General features: G+C 32.1%; 1 protein-coding gene across 1 annotated transcript; it reads left to right on the forward strand.

The window, feature by feature from the left end:
- The first annotated feature begins 8,386 nt into the window (after positions 1 to 8,386).
- Positions 8,387 to 10,417, forward strand: LOC128158742 (uncharacterized). The gene is made up of 2 exons (XM_052821691.1): positions 8,387 to 8,576; positions 9,284 to 10,417. Exons 1-2 carry the CDS (start codon positions 8,387 to 8,389, stop codon positions 10,153 to 10,155), a joined length of 1,062 nt encoding a protein of 353 aa, XP_052677651.1. The 3' UTR covers positions 10,156 to 10,417.
- Positions 10,418 to 17,909: the final 7,492 nt, after the last annotated feature.

Here is a 17,909-nt window from a genome sequence, read left to right on the forward strand (position 1 = left end):
AAGAAAGAAAATTTTGTTATATTGAATTTAATTTAAAAACAACTGCACTTTCAGAGTGCTTCACATCCTACTCAGGAGTTTGTGTTTATTTCATAAATATTTTATGTTCGTTTGAGTGAAACGAATAAGAACATAAAGAAACTGTAATAAAATATTTCCTTGTGGACTGATAAAACAGAGCATAAACGATTTTCCTTTGGGATAATTGGTTAACAATATATACCTGTTTTAATGAATAGTGAATGTGCACTTATTCTTAATCTTGTTAGCTGGGATCTTTCATGCTTTTTCAAGGAAAACTTTAGGTAATCTTGCAACTAGTACTCACTAGTATTTATTATTTTACTGTAAAAATGAAGTTTATCTGAGTTAAAGGTTGAGATTTTGTTTAATTGCTCAAAGATCATATCAACAAAAATTTATGTAACTTAAACTTCAAATCCTTATGGGAAATATCTAAAGATGTAAAGTTTAGTTTTTGTTGGAGATTAAAAACCTTGTTTTGCCATGAAGTATAACTCTTTTTCGAAGCTTAACCTTTGTCTTCTTTAAAAGCTGTAACTAAAAGTGCATTATTATTTGTGGTATTTGATTACATATTTCTTGGTCTGATATAATATATAAACATGTTTTCATAACAAAAATAGTAAAATGGATAAGAACCTAGTTCAGCATTGACTGCTAAATTTGATGATATTCTATGTACACCTAGTATATCTTTGAATATATGATTCTGAATTTTTTCAAATAGAAAACATTCTGAGGATTTTAAATGAAAAAATGACAATAACAAATCGTGAACCATCTCTAAAATCCATAAAACGAAATACATATTCAAAGCAGAGCAACACGGACCTCCAAATAGATAGAGGTAGGATTTTATATCTTGTTTATAGTCTGAGATCCTTATTTCAGTTCCATATGTTATAATTGGTACAATCATTGAATGGTATTGTTTAAGTAACACTTGAACTTAAAGGTTATTATTTCCAGGTATACTTGATTTTAGTGCATAATATGCCTTTTTAGCTCGTTCTTAAAGTTGTTCAGAGGCAAACTAAAGCTTTCCATTTGATGTAAACACTTGTCCTAAGCATTAATATTGATCTAGTTATAGGTAAATTTGCTTATGATAAAAACCATACATATCTTTCACTGTGGTTTTTCTGGAGAAAATCATTGCGTTGGTTTTATCCATATTAACTCGTAACTGCTAATCAGTTCAATATTTTTCCAAAGCTTTCAAACAATGTTGGAGCCCAGATGGAGATTCAGAAATTAAAACTAAGTCATCAACAAAAACATGTGATTATCAGGTATTGAATCTAAATATGCTGGTAAAGTATCTTAACTATGCAAGTATTCTAAAAAGTCATCAACATATAAATTGTGAACAAATTTCCTAAACAACAAGTGACAGTTAATCCTTCCTATTTATTTATGTCATTAGGATCTCCACTTCTGTACAAGGATATTATAATATTTAAAGATAGAATAGGTTCCATCGAACTATGAAATAGTAATCGAAATATTACAAAAGTTGTACGGATGAAAAAAAGACAATAACAAACCGTGAACCATCTCAAAAAATCCATAAAAAAATAAACAAATTCAAAGCAGAGCAACACGAACCTTCAAATAGATAAAGGTAGGATCAGGTGCCTAGGAGGAGTAAGCACCCTCTGCTTACCGGTCACACCCGCCGTGTGCTCTATGTCGTAATCGGGAAAAAAATCGGAAAAGTCTGTAGACAATTAAGTGATTAATTATGGTCTAACAATTATAGTATGAAATACGTCAGTCAGCATGCGACCCAGTGGAAGATGCCAAAAGATGACTTCAAACGAGACTGTTGATTGTCCTGTTTTATCCACTTGTTTGTCAGTAGCTTGCTTCGTCTTAGAAACTGTTCATACGAAGAGCATGCCGTTGTGTATCGAATCAAGTGAGAGACAAAAACACCATATGCAGGTGAAAAAGGTATATTGCTACATAAGTAAGGAAAGTTGACTATAGAAAAATTGAAGTCATCGCGTTTATCATATTTATAATTTTGTCCATAGGTTACCATCAATGTCCATGTCCAGTAAAATATCCAAATATGAAGAGATGACGCAGACTTTGTGGAATCTTTTATTTCAAGTTCACTTGGATATATCGTGTCGACGTAAGTATGGAAATAACAATTGTTAATTGAAAATACGTCGTCAATATACCTGAATGTTGAGTTGAAGGCCACAGCGAGTGATTAATTTTTTTCACGTACAAGTTTTTGAATAAATTCTGCTTCATATGAATACAATAATAAATCTGCTAACAATGGGGCACAATTGGTATCCATGGGAATTTCAACAGATTGTTGGAAGATTTGATTTCCAAAAACTACATCGATGTTGTCTATCAGAAACTCAAGCATCTTTTAAATGTCAATTTCAGAGTACTTGTGTGTGTAATCAGAATGGTTTTTAACAAAATAATTTTTTAGATTTCCAATGACAAGGTATGCATTTTTACGACTTCCATTTTTATTGAAGATATCGATAATATCAAAAAGCCTAGATTTTAATTTGTCATGGGGAATGGTTGTATAAACGTTGGAAAATCGTACGTTTTGATGCTATTGATTTTGGTAAGATTTTGTTACCTCAAAGTTTCTAATAATTCTTTAGAGTTTTTCAATATCCACATATGATTCACACAACTTCTGGAGTATATAATTGTGCAAAACTTTTAAAGTTTCTCCTTCACTACTGTAAGAATTTTAGTAAGGAGTAAAGAGAGAGGTTTGGCAGAACATTTACTGGAAACCATTCATCAATAATGAACTAAGTCTTGTCAACGGTGATGATTTGTGCTTAGGTCCAAACGCTGTTTCAGTTTCGGATTGTCAGAGTAACTGCGTAGGAGAATTGATTAAAATCAACTTGCAGAAATGATATTCAAGTAATGCACTGGCAAAGTTTTGACTCTACAGAGAGAAGCTGTAACCGAAGATTGCGGTTTTAATTTTAACATCAACACACCAAAAACTAAATGCTAGACAAAAAAGGAAAAGACATATTGTCTCTTTATTACTTTATCTTTTATATGCTATGAAATGACTGCTTGCGAGTCTTGATAAAACTGAAATCAAACTTCGTATCCGAATAAAGCACCAATTTTGACTTTTAATGTTTTAACCACCCTGCAAGTCTGATTAGGGTATGACAAGTAGATAGCACAGATTTGCATCATCTAATGAGTAATCCAGTTAAACATGGTCAGGCGCCGAACATATCCACACATATTCGTAGCCAGTTTTATGTTTATCCAGAACTCCATAAAACATGCACTTTGGAATTTGTTTGAACCAGATTTTTTTTGGACAGATTAAACCCGTTATCGAACACTGTTTGATAATCAAGGTCTTCATCTTAATTTATTGTCAACTTAATTATGCAAATTAACAAGATTGGTTTCAGGACATATTCTTTGAATACTGAACCGCTTCAGAAACTGTATCCTTCTCAAAAATAGTAGTCCCTCTTTACTATCAAGTACCTGTGTTTATTCAATATTCAATTTAATTGAGTGTTTTAAAGGGGCATGGTCACAATTTTGGTCAAATTCTATTTTTTGTTTTATTATTCAAAATGCTCCAGGGCTTCCTTTTCCAAAAAAACTTACGACAACGTCGTAAATATTTTCAACATCATGGAACTATCTTTAATGAAAAAAATGATACAAAACCAGTGATTAACAACTATTTTCAATTCTATATTTGTATTTCAAAATTAAAAAATTGAATTAATTATTCAATTATTTATTATATTGATTAATATATGATTTACAGAATTCAATATTTTGGTCATAAGTCGTAAGTCCCTTTGAAAAATGCGGCCTATGAATTCATGTCTTATGATCAAATGAAATTTGAGAGTCAGTCGTAGAGTTGAATTAAGCAACGTACAGGAATCACATTTCCTAGTCATGTAAACAATGCTCGAGCCCTGTTTTTGTTTACAAAGTTTCAACATACCAGTGAAAAAAGTTTTAAGCCGATTTTTTTTTTATGTTTTTATTCATTTTAAGCATTTATAAACAGTTTCAACGTTTACAAACGTTCGTTTAAGGACTAAAACTTGAATGTTTACTTTGACATTTAAAATGTAATAATCTAATTCTGGTTGTAACATGCTTTCAGATTGGTTGAAAAATTTATTTTACATCGTATAAAGAATGTTGCCTACGTCATAGTAAGACTAACGTCAAAAACGTATCAATCCGCCTGGCGTCACGTTTGAATTTTGTACAATTTGATGTCATTTTATCGATCAAATGACTGTTTTTATCAACAGTTGATAGCAAAAAATTAAATTATAAGTAGTGAATTCAATATTTATTAGTTTTATACGATATAAAATGGTTTGAAACAGTTTTCGCTTTTTTTATAAACCGTTTCGCGGTTTATAAAGCGTAAACTGCCCCAAACCTTTTTATATCGTATAAAACTAATAAATATTGAATTCATTCCTTAAATCAAAAGCTTTGTTTACATAGCAAAGAATTGTAAGCTCTGTAATTCGTAAATAACTCAACAAATGACACTCAAATTTTGGTTGGATATTAGAATTGAATAACTGAAGCATTGTAAACATTACAATCGGAAACATGAATCTTAACGTTTTTCTCCCAAGTTTGGTGAAACCTTTACGTATAAGAACTAGATATGACCATCATCAAAGGGCACCTAATCGAAAATGTTACTTGCTCCAGCATCAACTGAATTGAATATTTTCCGGCACCAACGCAAAACATGTATTATAGATTTTCTTAGATGGCCTTGCATTTGCATCATAGAATTATATACCTTTCATTTCTTAGTAAAGATATGACTTTTTGCATCCACACCAAATATTTTAACCTACTCCAGCACTGAAAGATAAAGAATCAAATCAGTCTATAATGTTAAAAAATAAAGGATCGAATCCGTCTACAGCACTGAGAAAGAATCAAATCCGTCTACAGCATTATAAAAAAGGATCGAATAAGTCTACAGAATTTAAAAATAAAGGATCGAATCAGTCTACAGCGTTATATAAAAATAAAGGATCGAATCATTCTAAAGCATTATAAAAAAGGATCGAATAAGTCTACCCCATTTGAAAAAATTAAAGGATCAGTCTACAGCATTGAAAAATAAAAGATCGAACCAGTTTACAGCATTGAAAAAAGGATCAAGTCAGTCTACAGCATTGAAAAATAAAGGATCAGATCAGTTTACAGCATTGAAAAATAAAGGATCAAATAAGTCTACAGCATTGAAAAATTAAATGACCAAATCAGTCTACAGCATTGAACAAATAGGATCGAATCAGTCTGCACTATTGAAAAACAAAGGATCGAATCATTCTAAAGGTGCTCCCGAAGGATTACTCGAAAATGTGTTGAAGGTATTTTCAGTTATAACTTTAAAGATGTACCTCCTCCAGAAATCTCAACGCCAAAGTCGAGAATATAACGCTTCATGACACCGTATGAGTAATGTGGGCAGATTTAAAATTACAAAATGTTTATTATACAACAAAATTTATTACTTTCAAATGCATATGGTTTTAAATTTACAATATCTAATTATGAATTAAGTTACGCTAGTTCTTGTGCGCAGGTGAGTTGAATTTGTGAACACTTTCTTTACTTTTCTATTGGCTGTTGTTCCCATTGGATAGTATTATCGAATCAGATCATTTCTATTATTGTAAAACCCGGTAACTTTTGATTTTGTTTCACTCTGGGTCCGGCGATTTTGTACACCAACACCTCGCACAAGGTATTAATTGTAATAATTTGTATAACTTTTAACTTTTCTTAGTGTGTACATAAAGTAAACTAAGATTATAATAAAGATTAAAGGTTTATTTAAACCATTATGAATTACTGTGTATAAATTGTATATATATATATTTACGTGTTTATATTTATTTACAGAATCACCTTTTTGTACATATAAAACATCCTGAACAAAGAACTTTGCCTTTATTATTTACTTCGTCACAGTAAGTTAAAAAGGCGATAGACATTTTTAGGGTCTTACTACTAACAAAAATTTCCTGAGACAAATTGCTTAAAATGTAATAACTTAACTGTCTTTTATAAATCTTTAAAACACCCTCAACAGCCACGTCAAGTGAAACGGCATGGTTTCTTTACAGGTATAACAGGGCGACTCCTTAGCCCTGCAAAAAATTAAAATAAATACTTTCAATTAATTTTTATTCTCATTCGAGATATTTTCGCGAAGTTTGCGTGAGCCTCAATTATTTCTTGCCGCGATCCAGTCAATATTGTATGGCTGATCTACATAACGCTTTCTTGTGAACATTAATTGTCGCGAATCACCTTATTGGCAGTAAATCGCGAAATAAAGTAATCGCAAGCTGGTTTACAGTATGGCAATATGGTAAAAACGTATTAAATTTTGAAAAAAAAAACAATCTTCTCCACTTCAATTTACATTGGAGAAAAGTTATAATGGTCATATGAGAAGTTATGATGGAATTTGAATAATCTAAATGAATGGTTATGATGTTCTGGAAGCCCTCTTTTAAAGTTCATGGCTCCTGGATCAGGAGTTCAGGCCCATTGTCTGGGTCCAATATGGTCATAAACCGAAAATGTATTAAATCGTAGAAAATCGTCTTCTCTACATCCACATCGTAGAGAGATTAAATGAATACATGGTAAGATATTCGGGAAGCCCTATACTCAATTTTGGAAAATCATCATTATTTTTATTTTTTTGTTGTTATTGCCTTTATAATGTCTTTTCCCTCTATTGTTATCTTAAGCATAGTTCTGAAGAATACTTAAATACTTATATCTATACAATATACTAATACAACTTAAACTATTCATCAATTATATATGTATATCTTGATTTGAATATCATTTTACTTAGCTCAGAGAGCTCTATGCTCCTTGTTCAGTCGTGTGCGCGGACTAGGTCGTATGGTGACAGGCGTTCGACGTGGCCAGTTCTACATTGTGGAACAACCTTGGCCATAATCTTAGATTCGAGGGAAATTTTATTCGTTTTAAAACATTATTGAAAACTTATCTTTTCAGAAAGGCTTATCCAGACTATTCTTAAGTATTTACGCATTTTAAACTGTATTTTTTTTTGAGTACAGAGACAGCACAGCATTGATTTTTACCTGTAAACAAAATTTAGTGTTATATAAGTATATAAATTTTTAGTTTTTAAAATTTAGTGTATTTAGGTATATTATTTATGTTCTTAGCTTTTTTATGCCAATAACTTTTATATGTACAGCGCTATAGAGTAATTTAATATAAATTATATATGGTGCTTAATAAAGTTTGAATAATAATGATAATAATAATAATTATCTACGCAAAAATACAGCTCTCAAATCCAATAATATCCTTAAATTTTTTATCAAGTTCATGTGAAAAACTACATCTGAAAATTATATAATATCCTCATAAATTATCCTTATTTGACCTACAAGGTGTTGACATAAATAAGCTGTGGCTGTTTTCCGATCCTTGTTCATTAAATATATGTTTAGAAATATGTATGTTCATATGTCTTTACAGAGCTGCTGACAAAAACAAGACTCTCTACAAGAGGGATAATCGACGTTATTATGAAACAAGCAGGATAAGGTAAACATCCTTTTCCAAATTATGTTGATATTTTGGATTGGTTTTATATCTAATAAAAGTTTATACATGCTGAGACAAAAGGTTAGAAGGGAAATTCATCTGCATAGTTGTTAATTGTACTGCCTGCATCATTTCCTTTGTACCTTCCTGTGTGCGTGTTCCCTGTGGCGTAGATTCTATTTAACATGTGTTCCCAGTTCTTTTCTTATTTCGGATCGCAGAACTTGCCATTAATCGAGTGTTTGACTAACCATGGATGAAAAAGCCCAAAATTTCACGGGTAAGCATTTTAGTATTTTTTTAAAAGTTCGTAATTTATAGATCATAATTTTTGTTGTCGAGATAGAATGAACAACTTTTACGCCGAGCTTAGTAGACTAAAACAGGCAAATTATCTCAAACAGGTTAGGAAGAGACGGCTTCAGTTACTGAAAGTTTCCGAGATGGTTGTAATTTTCACCTACTGATATTAACCACAATAATAAAGACATTGTTAAAATAGTTCAAATGGTCTCCGTCTTATACTATCTTTTTTTAACAATGTTGCTTAAACGGTCAGGGAAGAATAAAGAAGACCAAGATCATAAAAATGGCTACCAAACATATCAGTCACTTTATTTCCAAGCTATGTATACCAAGTTTGTGCTTTATTGGGTTGATAATATATTGGATAATTTTAAGTTGGTTGACTGATTATATATTGATTACAGGTAGAAACATGGAAGACTTCCAGATAGAGCGGGTGGGGCGGCCGTCCAGTGAGGACAAGTTCTACATGGGCTTTAAGGAGTGTCAGGATGAGGTGATGCGGTACTACGTGGAGTTTGAGGGAAGGGACATCAAAGACCCGGTCTGTGTCAATATCAGCAAGCACCTGGAACAGATCAGTCTAAAGTTCCTACGTAATGGTACGTGATGCTAGACATATGACAATGTAAGATGAAGGTATATTGCTTAATAAGTAAGGAAAATTGACTTTAGAAGAATCATCAAGAGAGTTATTACGTTTATCATAACATTCAGTTGTTAGGTTATTATCAATTTCCCTTTCCAAATCTGAAACAGATGACGCAGACTCTATGGTATCTTTTATTTCAGGTTTGCTAGGATATATCGAGTCGACTTAAATATGGAAGTTATAATTGTTAATTGATAATACGTCGTCAATGTTGAATGCCAAAGCGAATGATTAATTTTTTTTTCAAATGCAAGTTTTTGAATAAATTCTGCTTCAAATGAAAACAGAAAATTGGTCTGCTTACGATGGGGCCCAAATATCTGAATCATTTAATATTTCTTTTTTTGATGAGATATTGGCGCTTCTAAAAGTTTTCTGGTCAATTTTTCCTTTGATACGTCAATCAATAGAAAATTTATTAAATTCATTTCTTAAAATCAATTCCCTGTAACTGCAAACATATGATAACAATAATAAATGCTTCTTGCAAGAGAATAGATACAAGTTTCACCAAAAATCAATGTTATTGTCGAACATTTCATAGATTATAAGTTTTGAAAATCTTTTTAGCATTTTATTTTTGAGTGAATTTCATTTCTTTGCATGAAATAAAAAGATTCCCTTGAAAGAAGATTTTATAAATTTCTGTGATTTCAGATCACTCACTTCCGAGGAAATCTGATGACAGGGTTGTGGGAAGGGCTATGATACAAGAGACGCATGTGGTACCGCCTAGATCACTGCACCAGGATGTGACCACTTCCAACATCCAGGACCGGTTCCTGAAAACTTTCCTTTTACCAAAACAACCGTCCATGAGTTCATTGAGTGGGTCAGTGAGTGGGTCCATCAGTGGATCTGTCAGCTCTATTGGTGGGTCCAATTTATCTGAGTTCTACCTGTATCCAAAGTCAATGAGGAATCCAGATCAGATTTCCGGGCAGGAGGAAATTGAAGGATGTAGTTCGGTCAGTAGTCATTCCCCTGAAAAGTCCACAGATTCTGACAGGGACAGTTGTAATGGGACAAAATTAAAGGAAAATAACGCATACAAATTGAAACACAACATCATTAAAAGGTTTTCACAGGAAGAGAAACTTGAGCTTCACTTATCGATGCCTTTTTGCGACTCTTCCTCAAACAGCTCAAGAGAAGAAGAGCAGGAGAAAGTGAAGAGAAAGTACCCTCGCCATAAAGTACGCCCCCACAGCAGTCAAAGTAGTTCCATTCACAGTAGTTCTTCCGCCAGTGGGATACAATTATCTAGTAGTGTTCCACTGCCAGCGTTTGTAATGAACCCTGACGGCACACACTATCTTCCCATCTGCATACACCCCTCATTTTTGGACAATTTTTTCTGCAAGAAAAAGGTTGGAAAGCATTCTTTATCACATCACATCAGCATCCCGGTCAATTTTGACGGACCATACATTGACATGTCACATTCCCCTCTGAGTCAGTCCTGTGGGTCGACAGAGGGGAGTGTGAATGAGGAAATAATCCCGGGAATTCAAGATATGAACCCCTAGTGGACAGTGTCACACTTACACATCAATATTCTTATGTCCCAAAGCTAAAACTACTTTGACGGGAAGTACCTAATTAAATTCCTAATTAAAAGCGAGGAATCAATATTCGCGTAAAATCGCGAGAATCACATCTCGCGTATTTTAACACATCACCTTTATATCATGGACGCATGTAAACCATAATAATAATGATAAAAACTCGGCGTTCGCGATGTAATATTCTTGCGGTTTGATGACAAACAGTTAGATCGCGCAAATAAATACTCACGTAAAATAAGGAATCTAGAGTATTGTTAAAAATGTTTATTACATGATTTACACCGGTGTTCAGCATTGAAATTGATGCATTTCTTTGATTAAGGAATGAATTCACTATTTATTAGTTTTATACGATATAAAATGGTTTGGGACAGTTTACGCTTTATAAACCGCGAAGCGTAAACTGTTCCAAACCATTTTTTAACGTATAAAACTAAAAAATATTGCATTCATTCCTTATAATTTAATTTTTTTGTTGCTATAAATTGTTGATGAAGACAGTCATATGATCTATAAAATGACATTAAATTTTAAAAAATTCAAACGTAACGTCAGGCGGATTAATACCATTTTGTCTTTAGTCTTACTATGACGTAGGTAACATTCTTTATACGATATAAAATAATTTTTTTTAACCAATCAAAAAGCGTTTTACAACCAGAATTAAGTTATTTTCATATATTCTTCGTTGTCATATGTGACGTACAAATCATCTTGCAACTGATTTTCCAGTAACTGAATCTCATCGGCGCAGGTAATTAATGACTTAAAATCTTATATGTTTTTGAAAAAAAAAATTCTTTCTTATGTCATAAACTTTGAAGATACTGACGTATGTACAGAATTAACAACATCATTTATGTAAAGGAAACAGGAAACTGTCTCTTTATAGCTAACTTTAACAGATAGGATACATTCCTTCAGAATAATCGAATGGAATGGAAATCGTGTCGTTAGTTTATTATGATGTCATTTTGTATGAAGTTTATACAATTGACTGTTTCACTTAACGAATGAAAACTATTCTTTAAGGATTCATTCGGGATATGAAGGTAGCGACATTGCAGAAAAAATACATAACCCGCGTTAGCGGGGCGTGTATATTTCAGTCTGGCTGTTTCTATAAATCTCTGAATTAACTATATGTTTCCGTAAGAAATAGAGGAATAATATTTAGTAGATGTAAATATATTGCTGTAAAATCCATCAGAAAGCCCTAACATACCCTCGTGCATATTGTGACACAGGGACCGTGTTTGTCATACCCATTGTGACGTGTGGACTCGATGTGTGTGTATTATCTATTGTTATGTGTAGAATTGATATGTTTAGGTATCTATTGTGTTGTGATGTGATTTTATCTACACAATTTACAAAATTGCGTTAACTTATTTAGTTGTGTTTAAATGGATCAAGGCATTTGGTTACAGAAAATTATATCTTTCATTGGTTCATCTGAGCAGTTGGCTAAAGAAGCTGTTTTGATCAACATGTGGCCTGTAATGTTGTTGTTTTCTGTTGTATCAACTGTAATACTTCATTCTGGAACTGTTTTATCAAGTTTTAAGTACTTGCATTTTGGACACAAAGCATTCGCTGGTAACGTTCTGTTAAGTTTGTTACTTAAAAGTTTTAATATTTACATGAAAGCCTTCTAGATAGTTTTGATTAAAGATTGTTGAGACTAGAAATGCAATAGGGGTACAAAGTCACTCGATAGAGAAAAAATATTGAATTCACAAAAGTAAGAATAAAACAAAAATTGATGTTACTAGTCCAGCTTTTTGATATTCTAAAGAGTTTGATTTTAAAATCAATGTCAGCATGACCCCTGCTCTAATACCAAAATAATAGAAACTCAGAATTGGTTCAATGCTATATTTTCTTTGCTTAGAATGTCGCGTTCAATAACAGGAACCCGAAGTTGAATTTTTTTTATTGTATTATATGATACTTTCTAGTACATTTAATTACTATATTTATTTTTACTTTCTTGCTTTGTTTAATTATTTCATTTTGTTCTATTAGGAGTTAAATAATTGAAAGCTGAGACACTGGCTTGGAAGCTTCCCTTGAATCCGCCATTGGTTTATACCGTAAAACGTATCCCCCAAAAACGATCTGCAATATATTGGAATAAAATGACATGAAAAGTAAATTTGTTAATAACATTCTGATTGAATACAATGAAGATATTAATATGGTGCAATCATGTATATACACTACACATATATACTGTTTCATAATCAGGATCATCACAAACTTTCAAGATGAGTACACCACACTGATTATGTTGATCACTATCAGGATCATCACAAACTTTCATTAAAGATGAGTACACCACATTGATTATGTTGATCATTGTTTACAAGTGCTATTATATACTGTTGCTGTTTTGAGAAATAAATGTTATATATTTTTTTTGTCCTTTTTATCTCATCGAGAAAAAGTAGAATTTTATACTATCTGCGTTGGCGTCCAGATCGTGTTTTTGAGCAGGTTCCATTTCTACTAAGACGTATATTTTGAATGCTGCGAGTGAGTGAGGATCAGGTTATATAGGTTAAGGATTTTCGAGCAGATCATGTTTCTAGGTCAGTGCGGACTTTAACTCGGTTATACAAATCAACTCTTCTGATCAAATTAAAGTTGGTTTGAGATTTGGAGCTTGTTACATATGGAGATATTTATATCTACCAAGTATTATTCCCTCTATTTCTTACAGAAACTTATAGTTAATTCATAACTCTATAGAAACAGCCAGGCTGAAATCTACAAGCCCCGTTTATCGAATTGTCGAAATCTACAGCGGTTGAAACTGATAAGAAAGTGGCAGGGCTCAAATTGACACGCCCTGTTTATCGATTGGTCGAAATCTACAGCGACCTAGGAAAAATCACGTACCGCACGAATTAATCATGATGATGTCAGACTCAAAGTTCCACAAGAGACGATTTGGCTGTTTCTTTTAGCTATCGTACATATGTACGTTAACAGTAATTTGATGAATTTTACTTACTTTTCTTAATTAATTTTTAATGCAGGTTATGTATTTTTTCTGCAATGTCGCTACCTTCATATTCCGAATGAGTCACCAAAGAAAAGCATTTTATTGTTTAAGTAAATACTGTTCATAAGCTCTGCATACGTACAGAACAAACCATTAATGCGTTATACGCTTGTTGTTTCAGATACAGTGGGTAATCTGTTAATCTGTTCATTCAAGTTTGGTGAATGTTTTTCAAAAACGCTCTCAAACACAAAAGCATATGGAATTGTATCGGAAATCTACAAGTGTCTCCGGGTGTACGATCCAAGAATGTTAATGAAGGTTTGAGAAATCATTTTTTTTTTCATTTTCGATGCCTAGCTAGAGGTAATAAGATTCCGTTGACAACGAAAAGTTTTTTTTAAATGTTTCGTGTAATATTCAGGTTCCTTTAAGTCATTGTTTCTTGTTAAGACATCAAGGCAATTTTTTGTTATAATAAAACCTGGCAGTGGGGAGAAGCAGGGCATTTAGAATAATCAATTGTCTTGTAACATTACGCAGCAAAGTAAAGGTGGTACAAACGTTTGGATCTGAAATCTAGAGAAAACATCAACATCCGTGCAATTTCTAGTTAAGAAATGACTGAGGTGGTCAGATACCTTCAGCAGGAGAAGGACCAAGTAACTTGTTGCGATAATCATCAGAACATGCATATATAATTGGATAGGATATAATCATTTTAGAAAACCTGTAACCAGGAAAGAGGTAAAAACCATTGCACAAAACAAAGGGAGTTGAAAACACACTGTACCAACTATAATTCCAATAGGAAAGCAAATATTTAAAGCAGCTCTTACAAAGAAGATATTACAGGTTTACGAAAAGATACATGAAAACTTAAAACTTGTCTTCAAAGTTGTTTAGTATTATGTACACAGATATAATTTTAAAAAATGCAATAGAGGTTATTGTAAATCTGGGACAAATTGTAGAGATGTTGCTAGGTTTGTTACTGACTGCCAATGGAAATATTCAGTCTAAGCTGTGTTTCCTGCAAACTTTTAAATAGTTCACATTTCCATTGTGATTAAAAACCGTAAGCATGAAAAACGTTGTTTTTTTTATATCGAATGTGAATTATAATTAATTTGATAAATAATACTTTCCTTTTCGGAACAAGTTTAACTATGGATATTGAATTTTAAAACAATCCAAAATTGACACCATAAATCCCCCAAAACAATATCCTTCACACCTCATCTATTTTTACGTAAAAAAAAAATTCAAAGAAACGAAAGGAAATTTCATACAGAGAATAATTCAGGTAAAATCTGACATAAATTTGAAGTCACTCAGGACACATCGTACAAATCTCAATGTTATCATCCGGGTACTTTTTGGTCTCTTGAAATCAAAATACCTGTAGACTTTTTAAGCTGTCTTTTTAAAATTTAACCGGCTAAAGTGGACGTTTTAAATAAGATATCTTTGGACTTTTTCATGCCATTGATTGGACATCGTATGAATCCTGATGTATTAATAAATATCAATTAAGTTACTGTCCTTTAAAAAGTATTACAATGAGTGGACCATATGCATGCGTTTCTAACAGAAATATGAACGCTTTAGTATTATCCGAAATTCCAACGACTCTAAACCCCCGTTTTTACATTATGACATTGTAGGGGCGACCTCTACTAGCAAACCTGTTATGATAAATAATAGAAGCACGCCTGGATATTGCTGTAAGCTCTTTTTGTACGTTGTATCACGTATAGCTCTGAACCTAGAAGTTAAAGAGTCGATACCTTTCACATAATCATGAGTTACAATGAAGCGCATTGAAGTGGTAAAAATGTTTGTTTGAATAGAATGTTCTAGAGTTTGTAGCGAACGTCAATTGTTACATAAGACACACCCATTTCTTTTGAAACGAGGTAAACAGTATTCGTCACAATGCTTTCGGAACCGCCCCTCTTCTTAACAACACAAGCAGGAATTTCACACACACACATTATACCCAAAACAAAAACACACACTTTCTTTCTTCCTTTCCAACTATGTTCAGAAACAGTGATTTTGTTAAAAATAAGAATATTTTTAGTAACAATTTTGTGTTTTGAACTTCTTGTTACATGTACTGTATTGCAAAAAAAGACAAGAAATCACATTGACGCAAGCGTCAAATGGGTCGCAAAAAAATATATTTGTTGTATGAATCATTGGTTGTTTACATAAAATATACACACCACAACGAAGAAAATAACGAGTTGGTTGTACTAATTTTTATGGTAAATTTTAATATACTTGCAGCACCGTATTTTGAAGTTTAATATAATTATGAGTTATATGATGTGTGGTAGAAATTACAATATAGTGTTAGCCATTCGTATCGCACCACTTTGTCAACTTTGCAAATACATATTTTGTCTAAATATTTGATTTCATTTTATGATGAATTTTTCTTTCATACAGTAACTTGATTAAACAATCATGTAAACAAGTAAATATTTATCGAATCATGCTTTGCCTTACATGTATTCGTAAGTACATTAGCCTTACCTAAAAGTAAGGATAGGCTTTTTTTTTATCAACAACACCATGTAATGTTAATACATTCGAAAAAATTCTCCAAACTAGCCGAAAAGGTCCTAGAAGTTGGATTAAGAGTTTGTTAATTTCATAATTAAATCATTTATTTATGTCGCTTCCTATTCCCAGAAAAGAGATTGTATCATTTATATGCAAAGCTATCTTTGAGTTTCCATGGAAATCCAAGCAGACAAAGAAGGTCTCTTATAACATAAGTCTACTTGCAGGAGGTATGAAAATGGTAAATGTTAAAAGTTTAATTACATCACTTAAATGTACATGGTTTAAAAGGTTAACTTGTTTACATAAACCAAGGATGGATATATCCTATGCTCTCAATGGGGATGATATTTTACAGAAATTGTATGATTTTGGAGATAGTTTTGTGTTTATTGTCTGATAAAAGAAAACAACGCCTTTTGGAAAGATGTTTTCATTGCTTGGACCTGTTATATAAAATCTTTTAGTTACTCTCCGCATTTAAAAAACAAATTTCATTACGTTCCTGAGTGGTATAACTCTAATATAAAAGTGGAAAACACACCAGCTTTTATCAAATACTGGTATGAAAAGGGAATAAAATGTTGTGCAAGTGTTTTTGATGATGATTGTAATCTTTTAGACTTTGTAGTCCTTAAAAATGCATACAATCTAACTGACAGTTGTGTGATGCAATACAATAGCATTGTTTCAGCTATTTCAAACTTTTGAATTCATTGTTAATAGATAGATCTTCCTAATCCATATGTGCCTTTATTTTTTGAACCTCTTATTTCTTCTGAAAAATGATCAAAAATCTTTAATGATTTTTTAAAAATAAAAATGAGGTTATTCCAACCTTAATCAGTAGGTGGGAGGCAGAGCTTATGCCATATGGAGTACACACAATATCAGTGCAAGATGTTTTTAAAATTTGTTATAAAACCACTAGTGATTCTTCTGCCCAGTGGTTACAATATCGAATTTTGCACAGAATTGTTCCTGTAGGAAAATACCTTAAGAAAATTAACATTAAAACTTCTGAATGCTGTGTTTTTGTATGGAAAACGTTGAAACAAAATTGCATGATTTCATTTCTTGTAATAAAGTACAAACACTCTGGAGTTATTCAAGTCTTCATATATACAGAAAGACTAATGAAAGATTGGTTTTAATGTTTCGAATATTATTCTTGGTAAGCTACCAATGTCAAACAATAATAGGGTTATAAATTTCATAATTTTATACGAACAAAATATATTTATATATTTTATGCAAAAAAATGCCAATTTTTTTTTAGATTACTCAGTCACTTAAGAAAAAAATATCATATAGAAAAATATGCTGCTATTCAAAATCAAAAGCTGCGCAATTTTGAAAAATTGTGGCTTACATGGAAAAATATTTTAGATTAGTTTTTGATATTAATTATTATTATTACTATTCTTCTTATTATTATTATTTGTTTTTTGTTATTCCGTCTTCAGCGGAAGACCCTTCTATTTTTCTATTGTTTCTTTCTTTACAATTTTTGTGCAGAAGATTTCTCGAAGATGGGTAGTCCGATTTTTGTCAAATTTTCAGCATCGATATATTATTATCTAAAGTTTATATACTTTTTTATTTTATAAAAATCATTTCTGGTTCGGACTAATCCGCCATTTTGTCATTTTTTTAAAAAGTTCTTGTCCACACATTTTCTCAAAAACGATCAAAGATAGGAAGCTGAAATTTTCAGAAATAATAAATGACATGAACATCTAGCCTCACGAGGAAAATGATTGTCCGGAAAATCCGAGTACGGAAGCTAGCTGGGGTCACAATATAGGACACGTTTTTGACGAATACTCCTTGTCTACATCTTTCCTCAAAAACGAGCAAAGATAGGAAGCTGAAATTTTCAGAAATGATAGATGACATAAACATCTAGCCTCACGAGGAAAATCATTGTCTGCAAAATCCGAGTACGGAAGCTAGCTGGGGTTAAATTTAGGACACGTTTTTGACGAATACTCCTTGTCCACACATTTCCTCAAAAACGAGCAAAGATAGGAAGCTGAAATTTTCAGAAATGATAGATGACATAAACATCTAGCCTCACGAGGAAAATCATTATCCGAAAAATCCGAGTACGGAAGCTAGCTGGGGTTAA

This window comes from Crassostrea angulata, chromosome 8, assembly GCF_025612915.1.
Source record: "Crassostrea angulata isolate pt1a10 chromosome 8, ASM2561291v2, whole genome shotgun sequence".
In the NCBI taxonomy this organism is placed as follows: Eukaryota; Metazoa; Mollusca; class Bivalvia; order Ostreida; family Ostreidae; genus Magallana; species Magallana angulata.